Source organism: Leucopleurus acutus, assembly GCF_964270905.1.
Source record: "Leucopleurus acutus genome assembly, chromosome: 8".
Taxonomy (NCBI): Eukaryota; Metazoa; Chordata; class Mammalia; order Artiodactyla; family Delphinidae; genus Leucopleurus; species Leucopleurus acutus.
In genome coordinates, this window is record NC_139151.1 from 46,596,840 (window position 1) to 46,611,452 (window position 14,613).

The window sequence follows — 14,613 nt, forward strand, 5'->3', positions numbered from 1 at the left end:
TCATTTAACCTTTCTGGGTCCCCAACACTCATCTGGAGGAAGCCGACCCAAGTGATTTCTAAGACTTTCCTAGTTCTTAATTCAGCATCTCCTTAGCCCAGTCCTAGAATAAACGCAACTCACATCAGTAAACACTTTTTAATGGCCTGCGATGCGCCGGCACTGTAAACATCACTAGGGAGATGCACATGAATAAGGACCCTTTCCTCAAAGAGCTTGAATGATGCAATAGAGATCATTACTATCCCTATTGGACAGAGAAGTAAAATGAAGCAGGGACAAGTGCCCAAAGTCGCAGAGCTAGTTAAGTGGCAGAGCCTGAATTCAAACCTAGGTGTGTCCGATGCCAAAGCCCAGAGCCCCTTCTGATTCTAAAACCACACTGTCCTGAGGGTGCTCCGGGAGAGCATCTGACCAGGGCCACTGGGCCTGGCAATGCCCTTTCCTCTGCGGCACACTGCCTCCCAGCTTCAAGATTCCTTCTGCCTCTCTTGATGGGGTTACCAGATTTAGCAAAGAAAAATACAGGATGCAAGTTAAATTTAAATTTCGGATAAATAGCTAATCATTTTTTAACATAAGTATGTTCCATGCAAAACTTGGGACATATTTATACTAAATATATATATATATATATATATATATATCTCCTATCTGAAATTCACATTTAACTGGGTGTCCTGTATTTTGTCTGGCAATACTGCCTTCTGAAAGCTTCTCTTTTTAACATGTATGTGAGGAAGTGCAGGATAGAGGAGGGCTGCCAGGGGAGGGTCCAGGCCAGTTCATAGTCCCACGCCTTGGTGGCAGTCATTCTTATAACCAATCACTCGGTGGGACGCAGGGCAGAATGTGGATTTCTTGTTCCATGTGGTACCAAGACAGTGTGGAAGCTCCACCCTCTGCTGTTTTTGAGAAGTCATTTTCCCTCCTGACAAAGGAAAGCCAGTTGGCTGGAGATGTGGACACGGTCTTTCCCCAGACCCCATTCAGGCTGTCACTGCTCCCCAGCCTGGTCTACAGGACCAGCTGGAACTTCCAGCCACTACTGGACTCTTCCAGGAGGACCAGGGAGGGGGTCAGGAGCCAAACCCACATTCCCTGGTCTCCACAATGTCAAATGATGGGGTGGAAAGGGCGCTGTCATGAGACCCAGTCAAAGCAAGGCTCAGTTTCAGCTTAGATATTTTCTGGCTGTGTGAGTTTGGGCAATTTATTTAAACCCTTGAACAACTCTACCTTCCTTATCTGTAAAATGGGCATGAGAGTATGTAAGACATAAGGATCAAACTACTTTTGATTCAGAAGGAGTGAATTACCTGAAATTTCTGTACAAGTATGAGAAGCTATATTTTCGTGTCACCTCCATATAGAAACTTTCTTCCCAATTTTTTGGAGTGCTTAGTTTTGAAGTATTTCAGACATAAAACATTTTATTATAAATAAAATAAATATTATAAAATATCAGGACTTTTTTAAAAAGCTTCTTATGGTCACCTTTACATCTCAGTAGTACCTCATTAGTGTTGACCTTTCATCTTAAGTGCAGATACACTGAGAAATTTTTGGAAAATCCTAAAATTCTTCAGGACCACTGGAGAATTGGACCTGCCCCAGAAACCGTGTATGCAGCACTGAGAAATCCACCCTTGGCAGCCTCATGCACTCCCGAACCAATCTGTGACTTGGAAACATTACAGATTATAATTTACCGTGGACCCTTTCACCTCTATAAGAACTAAAAAGTGAATATTTTCTGCAAATGCCAAGAGTTAGACTATTTTTATCATTTATGTGTATACCCTTTGCAGGCTGTTCATATGTGTCAGACAGTTGAAATTGTGATATCTGTGCAATTTTGTATCCTGCTTTTCTCATTTTGAGTAATCTCATACACATTTGTCCAGGTGGCTGCATAGTCTTAAAAGCCACCAGTCTCAATGACTGCCTAGGTGTCCATCTAGGTGTTACATCATCATTTACTTCCTTGATCCCCGTTGGCTGGATGTTTGCTGCCTCTAAGTGACTTTTAGATGATCACTTTGAAAGTGGCCTGTGGAAGGGTAGGCACCATATATGTCCCACTCTCATCCTTTGGTCACACACACACAACTGCCACGGCAGGGTCCTAAACAATCTCAAGGATGCATAACCCAGGAGGCAAAGAGATTGGGAAGAGAAGTTTAGACCTTACTGTCTTTCTGATGTAGCCGTGTGGCTCCTTGGAGAAAGCCCTAAACCCACCTCAGATTCTGTGGACCCAGAATTGGGGATGAGGGGTTGAGAAGGCAGGTACTTCCTGGTCTTTTCTGTCCACTATACCTTGGCCCTGCCACCTCCTACAAGGCACTATGGAGCTAGAATGGTGTCCTAAGCAAGAAGGAGCCACCTCAGCAGCCTGGCTCGGTGGTTAAGACCATGGGCTCTGGAGCTGGCAGCCGTGAGTTTGAATCCAGATTCTTCCACTTACTAGCCCGAGAAAGAGGCGGCTGTTTAACCTCGCTGTGGCTTCCCCTCCCTCAGCAGTACCTGACGCATTAGCAAACGCTGTGAAAGTCAAAGCTGCTGCCATTACTTTACAGCACGTTATGATTCCCAAAGCTCTTTCACGTGTATTATTTCATTTCCTCATCACGATCACCCTGTGCAGCTGGTATTCTATCCCCATTTGACAGATGAGAAGAAGGCTCTGAGAGCTCACGTAATTTGCCTGAGGTCACACAGCTTGTCAGTGGTGGAGGTGAGACTGGACTCTGAGCCCCTTGAGGGCAGGACCCATGACATCCTTGCTTCTGAATCCTGCAGGAGCAGTCCGGATGGAGATGACGATAACACAAAACCTTGACCCCAAGGAGCTCATCTTTGTGGCGGCGGAGACACAAAAATAGATACTTTCCAAATACCCGAAAACATAAAATTACTTCCTGTTTCTTAAACGCACCAGGGCACCAGGTACTTCTTCCTCCTTCTACCTCCAGCCCCCAACCTTTCTTTGTGCCGATTTCTAAGCCTGGCTCCGGGCAACATCTGCCCATCTTTTAAAGCCTGACCATTTCTTCCGTGTCACCATCCCCACCTGTTCCCCGACGGGAATTACTCCACTCCTTCTCTGTGCTGCCAGGTGCCATGCTTTGTGCCGAAGAAATGCCTCTAATCTGTAATAGAGTTTACTTACTCATCAGCCACCTGCATTAGGCCGTGAGCACCTTAGAGGCAGTGACCATCCCTTACCTACAAATTCCCCGACAGTCCTGACGGCAGCAGGCGTAGAGAGTCAGTAAATGTGTCGTGCACGAATAAGCCCGCTGATTTCTGCATAGGGGTGTGTGTGAGGAGTACAGAGAGGCGGGAGTGGTCATCAGACCAGGGCAGACAGAGAGGATGACCAAACAGCGTGTGAAAGCTGTGACAGAAGAGCTGCAGGAGGTGGAGTGGAGGGGCCACCTAACACAGGCCGGCATTAAGGTGGGCCTCTCTCTTGAATGGAAAGTTCTGGCTGTATCAGTCTATCCTTGTATCCCCAGGGACTAACACAATGCCAGGCACGTGGTAGGTATTCAGTAAGCTTTCACGGAAGGAAAGGAGGGAGGGAGGGAATGTTTTCTAATTTAAGTCCAGGTCAGTGACTTTGGACAAGACCCAGTACCTCAATCCAGATGTCGCCTGGGGTGATTCTCAGCACAGGCTGTTTTATCCCCCAGGGAGACATTTGGCAAAGTCTGCAGATCTTTTTTACTGTCACAACTGGGGGTGCTACTGACTTCAAGTGGGAAGAACCCAGAGACACTGCTAAGTAGTCTGTCAATACAATATACGGGTCAAAGAACTGTCCAGGCCAAAACGTCCATAGGACCACTGTTGAGAAACCCTGAAATGAACCCAGAGCTGTAGCCAGAGGTTGGAAGACTGTGTCAGAGAGTTCTGTTTGTTCAAAGCATCCTTGATTCCTAAAGTGTGGACCCCTGGGGGTCTACCCTCCATCAGTGGCTTGGCTTCCAGACCCTTCCAGAGACAGCACCTGGGGAGTGGGGAGCAGCCTCCTCCCTCCCACCCTCCTACCCTCCTTCCCGCTAACCCACGGCACTTAACGGGACGGATGCTGTCTGTTGCAGGAGCTGCTCAGGGACCCTCTGTACATTGGCCTGAAGCACCGGCGCGTGCGTGGGCAGGAGTACGACGACCTTCTGGACGAGTTCATGCAGGCCGTGACGGACAAGTAAGTGGGTCAGCTTGTCCCCTGTGAAAGAGGCCTGTTAAGAGATAGCATGACTATGTCAACATGGGTTTTGGAAGAGATGCATGCTTTTCTGGATGGTCCAAAAATTCCAACTTGACGCTGTGTACTCGGAAATCTCAAAGCCAAATGGGCTTGTTCTCTGGGAGAGTCTTTGGGAGCAGAGAAGGGAGGGGAGGGGATGGCGGCTAGTTAAGTATCTGCTGTCCCGGGAGGAAAACCCCCTGGGCTGAGCTCTTCTAGGTTCCTGGCAGGAATAGGGATGCTGTTAGCAGCAGGGGAGAGAAGTGTGCCCTTCTGACAGAATGGCTTGGAAGGCAGCTGGCCACCTTAGTTGTCATTTTCCAGCTCCGAGGACCAGGCAGCATCAATGGGCCACCACAACAGGCCACACGGACTGGGCCTGCGAGATTTACGAGGTGTCGTCTCTGCACGGGGGTGCACCACACTGACAGCTCCTGCCGCCCTGGCCTGCCCCATCTGTTTGCCATCATTGCCCCCCGCTTCCCCCGCTGAGGCTGGGGTGACATGCTGGCTGTTCTCAAAACAGCCCCCCACTCTGCCACGCTGAGTCTGACAGGCAAGTCAGTCAAAACTGTCTCAGCAGCTCAGCAGGCCTCTGCAGACCCAGCAGGTCCCCTTCTCGCTTGAAAACCTCCAGCCTTTCTTGCTGTCCCAAGAGTGCCCAGGTAGGCAGAGCTGGTCTGGACGTCCTCGGCAAAGTACTTCATTGTCTGAGTTCAGCCACTTGAACCAGAGCGGTGGGCCGGAGAGAGAGCTGCTGTGGCCTCTGCAGCCCAGGAAGCCTCATCTGGGTGGGCTTTGGGGGTGGGCAAACCAACCCCACACTTCCAGGTCATTGACCTTGGGCAGGTTACTAAACTTTAAAGTCTCCTTACCTGGATTCCTTATCTGGGGATAAGAAGAAAGCATTCGATCGTTGTTGTGGTTTTTGTTTTCATTCGTTAGGATGAGGGAAAGTAACACTGAAGTTATATGGGATGGGGATGGTCCTAGAGGAAGGATGAAATTGGTAATGGAGTGTGGGGTGTGGAGGTAGGCATGCTGATTAGCAAGTGGCCAAGAATCCAGTGCACACCTGGGAGCTTCGTCTTAGGTGGGAGCACAGAGCCCATCCACATAGAGGGAAGGCCACGCTCTAGGCACAGATGCCGGCAGGTGGGTAGATGTTGAGGGGGTGTGCGTGAGAACCCCCTTGGAGGACAAGGTCATCTGCTGAGGGCGAGGATGGGGACAGAGGCTGTGGAGGTTTAAGGTGCAAGAGGTAAGAACTGGCATGTCCAAACTAGGGAACTAGAGACTGGTTGCTGGCCTCCTGGAGGTTACTGATCATGAATTTAACTTAGGTCAGTTAAACCTTTTCTGTGATTTTCTCTAGCCAGTTTCCACTGTCTGGATGCAGGGCAGGAAGAGACAGAGAGTAGGATTTAATCAGGGTTGGGATTTTGCCAGGCAAGAGAGAGAAAGAGAGAGAAAGGAGTTGAGAGTGTATTCAAGGGGATGGTTATAATGATACACCATGAGGCCTAGGCCGGGTGAGAAGGGACAGCTAAGGCCCTGCTGGAGAGGAGGGGTGAGGAACAGTGGTATGAGCAATGGGACCTACTGGTCCTGATGGTTCTGACCTACTGGTCCTGATGAGGCCTGAGAATGATTGAGTTGGGTACCAGAGGGAATAAGCTGGAAAGAAAAGAGTAAATCAGAAAGTCAGGGGTTGGAAGCTGAGACTGTGAAGGAAGGGCTGCTATTGAGACATGACCACCGAAACAGCCCATTCGAGGGTCGGCTACGTGAACAGAGGCGTATCATCTAGAACACGAGAGGTGACTGTCCTGCTTAATTCTCCCCCTTTTAGATCATCCTGAATATGACATTCAGTTCCAGACAAGATACTCTGAGGCTGGTAAATTACCTAAAGTGCCTTTGGAGAACCATAGACACGGCAGTGACAGGAGCCAAAGGCTCAGACTAGTGGGAGAAGACATAGGGGCTGCTCTGTGGGTACCAGGGATGCGGTCCTCCCTCCAGAAGTCTGAAAGCTGTTCTTCCAGAGGAGGGACTGGACTTGTTTCCGTATACCCAGCCGGAGAAGAACCCATTGATAGAATGCTAAAGAAGGAGGCTTTCCGCTCCAAGTAAATCCAAGCTATCCCCCAGTGCAGGGGACTCTGTGAGAACAAGTTCAAGTTCAGGTTGAGTGGCTTCTGGGGGAAGCCACTGTCACAGGAGAAAACGTAAGCATCAGTTGTCCTTGAAGATGCCTCCCTGCCCCAGTGTTCTCTTCAGACCTCTTAAGATCCCTGCGTGGCTGGCAGGATAGGTTTTATTATTCCCATTTTGTAGAAGAGGAATCTGAGGCTCTGAGAAGCCAAGGAACCTGTCCCAGGTCCCGCAGCTTCCGACAGGACGGCAGATCGACCCTGAGTCTGCTGACTCCAAGGCCAGACTGCTTTCTACAATTACCTGTGGCTGACAGGAGAAGGGAATGAATTTGGCTTTGAGAGCCGGTGTTTTCCTTCCTGTTTCCAGGGCTCACTGCGTATCTAGTGAGTCAGTAGTCATTCTGTGATTCCCCACAGAGAAGCCGTGCTATTCGTGTGAGAAGGTTAAATAAACTAGGATGTAAGAGGCTCTTCAAATCATCATTAAAATCAGTTCACAGACACACTCACAGAGTAGGCGTCAGCCAAGAGGAGTGTGTCCTTAGGTGGAAAAGACAGGGGTTGACACTTGGTTGTTTTAACTTTCTAATAAGCTAAAGCAGATGTTTCTGTGGATACTGTAGTTGGGGAGTGAGCCAGTGTCCCAGGATCTCTTGGGAATATAGTAGCCCCGTGATGGAATGCCCGGCCGGGGCAGCGCTGGGTGAGTCAGCAACCCTGAGGCCAAACACGATGTGCTTTAAGAAAGAACCTTGGGAAACGTTGACTCCTGCCTTCTACATCCTGTCTCTTTCCAAATGTCCTGCAAGTAAAAGCTCCACCTTCTTGCCCCTGCCTGCTAATCGGGTGTTATCTTAAGATTTTGGGGGCCTGAAAAAAAAGAGTCGCTGTAGCTCAGTTACTATCCTGGAGTTTGGCCACTGGGGAGAACCCACCGAGGCAAAAGGAATCTCCACGTGCACCTGTGAACCACAGCAGTAAGTGTGTGTGTCCAGCTCAAAGCTAAGACACAGCCTGATGTTCCCGTGGCGAAGACCAGTCATTCCGTGCTTCCTGCTTTCCCTGCCGTGCACTGGGACCTGGAGCGTTGCCCCTGAGGGATAAGTTTTCCCTGATGGTTTCCACTTATATTTTTCATTTCTATTACTTACAGAAGAATGGATGGGAATGGTTCATTTTAAGATTGCACCTGGAGCCCCAGCTCTGTCTGATGCTTGGCCTGGGCTGGACAGAAGTTTGACGTCAGCAAACTTTAGGCAGGCCATGAGAGGAAGCCACCCCCTTCCTCTAGTTCACCAAACCTAAATATAGAGATTGCTAAGCTCCTGAGATAAGAGTGATAAACAAGAAGGGAGATAATAGTTTTTTTTAAAACCTGACTTTTAAAAAAAGCATCTGCATTTTAGCTCCAGGAAAATTTCTTTTTGAGTCTCTCCATCTTTCTCTCTGATTTTCTCTCTCTCTCTCACACACACACACATACACACACACACACACACACACACACACACACACACACACACGCATGCACGCACCATCCTACACCAGATTCCTGAGGTTTATGCCATAGTGGAACTGGCATAGTACAATTTCATCACATTCTGGTGGTTAAGGCAAATCAGAGGTGCATACCAGATTCCAAGAGAGATGATAACACAAGGGTCGAAACACCAGGAGGCATGGTTCATTGGGGAGCCACCAAGATAACAGACTATCACACACCATCCAGCCTGGGAGGGGTAAGGAATGGGGCAGCCAGCATTACAGGAGGATGCGCTCTGAAAACGCAAGAAGGGCGGAGAAAACCATAGCATCATTACACATGGAAACAGGGAGATGCGTCAAATACAATTGATAGTCAGTTATTGAGTATCTGCTGGTGTATAAGACGCTGTGTCAGATGTAGGCGGAAATCCACAGAGAAATAAACAGTACAGCTCTCAAGGAGCTGTTCATTCAGAGACATTTTTTATCTACCTACTGGAGTTCAGACCCGACCTCTAAGCTTTCTTGGCCTCGGAGTCTCTTTAAGAAGAATTCTAGGGAGAAAACATGAAGTTGGGAGTTACCAGTTCATAGATGGTAGGTAAGGTCAAGGGCGTGGTGGGGTTCACCTAGGGAAGGAGAGTAGAGAAAGAAGAGAGAATGGCTCACCACCGTTTTTGGAACCATGCCCTGTGAATAACTGCAACTTAAAGTGCTCAACAAAATTTAGGATTAGACTCGGATGTTGTTGGTAGAAATGGCAAGGAGGGTGAAAGGCTTCGTTCCTCGTACCAGCTCTAATTGCTAGGATCCTACGGCCTCTCTAGGTGCAACAGGAGATGATGATTGATTAGCAGTGTCTGCCCTGCAGGGGAGTGAAGCGTGGCAGCATATGTGCCATGCTTTAGCCATCCTGGATCTGTGAAGAGCCTATGGCCTAAGCATCTGCAACTTCACGAGCCCTCACCCTCACCGGTCCTTCTGCAACTTCTACAGTCAGCAGAAACTCAGAGGCCAAAGGAACCTGAAGGCTGAAGATTTCTCATAGCTAGGTGTTCAGGATATTTCAAGAGCTACACCAAGCCTGTCTGTTGGGTCCACATGAAACTGCATCTCCTTCTGAGTTACAGAAACATGCAGGAATATGCTCCCACGGGTACACTCCACCCTCACGCCCACCCCAGTCCACTTTGGAACAAAGCGGTGGATCAAATAAGCATAAGCATATGAGTACTGACCTGTGGTTCCCAAACATGGCTGGTATTGGGCTCCTCCGGGGAGTTATATAGGCTCCAGCCTCCTGTGCCATATAGGCCTGGACGGAGGCCTGGGCATCTCTGCTTTTGAAGCTTTCTTGACGCTTCTGTTAGAGCCACACAAAGGTTGAGATCTAAAAAGCTCAGATGGACTACATTCCCAGCAGAGGCATGTTTTGAGCAGCCCCAGCTCCCCCTACTTTCAGAGTCAGACTGGAGCCTGAGGCAAGGGTTAAGGACCAATACACATCATATACAATTGATAGTCAGTATTGAGAGGCTTTCCACACATCTTCCCACCGGGGACCTGCATGAAGAAAGGCCCAGCACCTTCTCTGGGCTCACCCTCCCAGGCAGTCTATCTTGACAACACACCTGCAGCTCTAACAGTTTCCTTCTGGTCTGAAAACCCCGCAGGCCGGGCTGTGCCTGCTGCTTCTGCTGGTGTCCCCTTCGCCCTGGAGGAACTCGAACTGCTTTCAGGCCTGACGCGATTGCATTTCCACATATGGGGAAAGCACACACACGCACATCTGGGCACCGCTTCCCAGAAGACGCGTCATGGGGAGGAATCAGGCCCACCTTTCCCCACCAACCAGGTGCAAGCTCAAGCCTGATCCCCCGGCCTCACGCCTTGACTCTGTGAGGGCTGTCGAGCGTGGAAGAGGGAGATGGCAAATGCGTCGGGAAGGTAAAGGCAGTCATGACTGCCTCATTCAGAGGGTTTCTTACAAAATGCTTCCCATGGAAATACAGGTAGTCACATCACCCTCCCAACAAATACATATATATAGGAATTGGACTTTTCAAACTCGTTCCATGAGGGAATATATTTTTCTGGCAGAGAGACAGGAGCAGCAGGTACTGCCTCAAGTGTTCCTGGGAACTGAGCTTTATTTCACCACTGAGGTGAGAAAACTCATTCTAGAAGCTCCAAGAAAGCTAAGAGCAGCACAAACAAGCAATGTATCTAGTCATGCTTTTCCAGGGCTTTTGAGTAAGGACTACGTGCCCAGCACTCTACTAAGCCCTGTAATGAGGTTCAAAAGAAATAAGACATGCCCTGTGTCCTCATGAATCTTACAGACCTTCCAAAAAGACAACATTTTGAACAGGAACTAATTAGAGAAGTGTTAAGTACTCAACTGTTTGGTGTTGACTTTCAGTTCAGTGGAAATTCAGAGAAAGAAGCAATCAGGGATCACTGGGAAGAGATGGAAAGTAAACAGATTCAGGGCCAAATGTGATTAAGCAACAGGAGAAAGCACATTCCATATGGATGATACATCATGAGAAAAGCAAGGACACAGCAAAGGCAAGGACAAGGCAAGGAGTACGCAAAAGACTCTGGAAGACTGGTCCCACTAGAGGTGAATGTTTATTGGTTCCAAAAAAGGTTAAGTAGCAATAGAGCAGGCTGTGTGATGGGCCTCGAAACCCAGGCAGAAGGTTGCAATTATTAGAGCTCAAAAGTGGAAAGGGCTTCAGTTATCTAATCTAGTGGTTTTAAACCAAGTTTCCCCGAACCCCAGGCATTTACAGAGGTGCATCAGGAGTGCTAGAAATGAATATTTTCCACCAACCGTACAAGATTGAAACCACTTGAAGGAAAACATCATTGTTTTTAATCGCTTTCTGTGTCAGGGTTCTGCTCAAGATTTCATTAATTAAAAAATTCTTCTACTAAAAATGTTTGAAAACTATCAATCCACACAAAACCTTATTTGGGACTTGATTTAGAGAACAATAGGGAGCCATGGTAGGTTCTTGAACAACAAAGTATTGAAATTGACAGGACGTGGGAGAAGATTAGAACAGCAGCCATAGCAATGCCCCAACTCAAATTCTGCCCTCCCCAGAGAGGTCTGCCCTGACCAGCCTGTCCTGAAACTCTCTTGCTGTTTGTAGTCGTAGCATAATTTATTGGCTGTATAATTCATTTGCTAATTAATCATGCACTGCATCACAGCATCTTTTCTATAATGGTCTAGAGCTTTTCTTTAAAGCTTTTTTGGTCTTTTAACTTTTCATCGTCAGAGCAGAGACTGGGCAAAGATGTGTCTGGACTATTGTAGAGAGGTTCAAGTATCAGCCTGGCCCAGACTAGATGGACTTTGAAGAACATTCCTTCCTCAGGTCCTGTAACTCTGTAACATCTCTACCAGACTGGTAGTTCCTGGGGGGCAGGGAGCATGATTTTACTCATGGTGGACCCACCGTAAATAGTAAGGGTGGGAGTTGGATGGTTGGTTGGTTGGTTGGGTTGGTTGGCTGAGGGATTGAAAGCCTTCACCAGGCTAGCTATCAGTTAGAATGGACTGAAGGTTATGAATTTGATGGCATCTGAGGAAGCTCAGAGGAAGGAATGTTGAGACCCATTCTAGCTTGTCTGGCCTCTGAAAAAACAGGTCAGTTTCCCAGTCTCAGCCTGACGTGGCTAATTGTTGACAGTCCAGCTCCTATGTGTTCCCATCAGAATAGGAGCCAGATGCTGCAAAATGACAGTCTCTCGTGCCTGTGAAGACTCTATCCTGGGTCACAGAAAGGGCTGGAAGGCTGTAGAAAAACACAAACCAGCACCCAACTCTCCAGGACCTATTTGTTTGCATCGTGACCAAGCAGACTGAATAATTGGGAGGCCAAAATGTGATGGAGGAAGTTCACTAACTGGGGAGATGGATTCAGTGATGCCAGCTGGCTGTTTCCATTTCATTTTTCCCCAAGAGGCAGAGTAGGAACAAAATCATGCCCAGACCTGAAAGTTTCATATTACAGCAGAGGAGAGGGAGGGATAGAAGGGTTTTTCCCCCTGATTTTTCTCAATGGATTAATAGTAATAATAATAACAACTCTTTTTTACTTAATTGCCTGCTATGCACAGACTCTAATATAAGCGCTTCATACAGCATTAATTCACTTAATTCTCACAGCAACCCTCTGGGGTGGGTACTATTATTAGCTTCATTTTAAGGGATGAGGAAACTGAAGCTTATAAGGTGTAAGTAACCCCCCTAAGAACGAGAACCCTATTAAGACCCCACCCACTAGCAACAGTTGTTAGAAGCACAAACTCTAGAGCTACACTGCCTGAGTTTGAACCTCTCATCTGCCACTTATTTTTTTTTTAACATCTTTATTGGTGTATAATTGCTTTACAATGGTGTGTTAGTTTCTGCTTTATAACAAAGTGAATCAGTTATACATATACATACGTTCCCATATCTCTTCCCTCTTGCGTCTCCCTCCCTCCCACCCTCCCCATCCCACCCCTCCAGGTGGCCACAAAGCACCGAGCTGATCTCCCTGTGCTATGCGGCTGCTTCCCACTAGCTATCTACCTTACGTTTGGTAGTGTATATATGTACATGCCTCTCTCTCGCTTTGTCACAGCTCACCCTTCCTCCTCCCCATATCCTCAAGTCCGTTCTCCAGTATCACCTGCCACTTATTAACAAGCTATTTAATTTTCTGTGCCTCGGTGTCCTCATTTCCAAGATGCATTTTTAATATTTAACTTGTAGATTGTTTCTGCTAAATAAATGAGACAATCCATGTAAGATGCTTACCATTATACCTGAGTAAGAGTAAACATGAATGTTTGCTATTATTAATAATAGTGATAACTTAGGCAGTTTCCAAAGCCACTGTCGTTTAAGCAGTGCTTTAGTACTGCCTCCATTCATGCAATCAGTTAAATTAGCCATTAATATATTCATCTTTTCCTTCCATAGTCCCCCACCTATCCATCCCTGCCATTCCAATAATAGCGTCCTTCTCTTACTCAATTCTTCTTCCCTGGTGCTAATCTGAAGAAATAAAAAGAACCGTTCTGGAAGCACTGGGTGTGATCCATCTCCACGTTCAGGTCCCGGGTTTGTACAATTAGTATATGTTTGGTCCTTGCCCTCTACACCTATTCAGTTAAATTCTGCCCACCACCACCCACCCCCAAGTGGAGAGACATTGTGTGTATCCATGCGGGGGGGAGATCTCATATTTTCTGTAGTTGTTTCAGATGAGCGTTATTTGGGCCTTACGGACCCGCCATTCTGAGAGCTAAGAAGCCAATTTCCCAAGTGAAGAAATGAGTATAAAAGTGTCCCCTACCAGTGACATGGCTGGAGAACCTGGCAGAGGGAAAACTAAAACTCCTCTATAGGGTCATTCCCACAACCCATGCCATGTGGAATTCCTTGAAGGGAAAAGCAATTCCCCAATGAAAATAAATTCATGATTCACAGTAACCCACACAGAAACAGTCCACAATGTGGGAAAATCAGAAACTAATAGAAGAATTAGAACCCCAAGGAAAAGGAATATTCTGAGAGAGACTATAAATTGGTTATACTTAGATGTATTAAAGAGCTATTTTTTATAAGAATGAAGTAATAAGGAAAGTACCTAACACTTAAAAAAAAAAAAGTAGCAGGCAGACTTGAAAAAGAAACAGATAAAACTTCTGAAAATGAAAAACAGAGTCATGGACATTCAGCAGAGTATGCTAATGTTAGCTCAAGACACCGTCAGAAAACCCAAATCCTTAAAAATCACTGCCTGCAGGCATTTCAGAGACCCTCCAGTCCTACTGTTGATGATCCAGAAAGAACCGGGACACCAGGTGTTTTAATCAGGAAAGATGTCTCTGAGCTGCTTGTGAAAAAGAGCATTTCTCTCGAGAGAAAGAAAGGATGGATAAGACCGCAGCCCCCAAATCCAAGCCGCATCGTTCCACGCCAGAGAGGATGTAGCAATTCCAGGCAACCCCATGGTACATTTACTCTCATTTTCTCTTTGCCTCTCTTTCTCTGTCTCACTCATTCATACACACATATTACGCAGTCTCTTCTTATTCTACTGCATTCATTTTATTAGGCTCAAGCACATTGTTTTTTAATGTGCTTGAGCCTATTAACATGGAGAAAAAATCCTAAAAGTGAACGATTCTGTCAAGATAAGTTATGTAAGGAAAAAATGTCTGGATGTATGTATACCACGGCGTTAACAGTGATTACAGTTAAGGCTTGAGATTGCTGGGATTTTTGCTTTCCAAGCCAGTCATTCCTATAATGTTTGATTGTTTGTGTGCAGGCATTTCTTTTGTAATTAGAAAAAAACAATGGATTTTTAAAAATAATGAGTTAGGCAGCGGTTCTTTCCCAGAGACAGTTCCTTGCTTTTTTTTTTAAACCCACTAAAGATACGAAGAAGCAAGCAAGCCTCCCAGGCTTCACCCTCTGGTGAATTGAGTACTGGTCTAACCTAGGCTCCTACAGACAATAAAGTAACTCACATCCATCAGCTCATGTAATACTCACAACAATCCTATTAAGTAGATACAGTCATTGTCCCATCCCACTGAAATATAAGTTCCAGGGAGAGATCTTTGTCTCTTCTGTTCACTGCTGTATCTCAAGCGCTCAGAACAATGCCTAACGGCAGCGTGGATTCTCAGTAA

General features: G+C 46.8%; 1 protein-coding gene across 1 annotated transcript in view; it reads left to right on the plus strand.

The window, feature by feature from the left end:
- Nucleotides 1-14,613, plus strand: part of ME3 (malic enzyme 3) — a gene marked incomplete at both ends in the record, with an annotated part of 199,014 nt that overhangs the window by 150,113 nt on the left and 34,288 nt on the right. Inside the window, one exon of the mRNA XM_082844916.1 lies at nt 4,113-4,216. Within this exon, the coding sequence (XP_082701042.1) occupies nt 4,113-4,216 (104 nt within the window). The remainder of the gene's footprint in view (nt 1-4,112; nt 4,217-14,613) is intronic.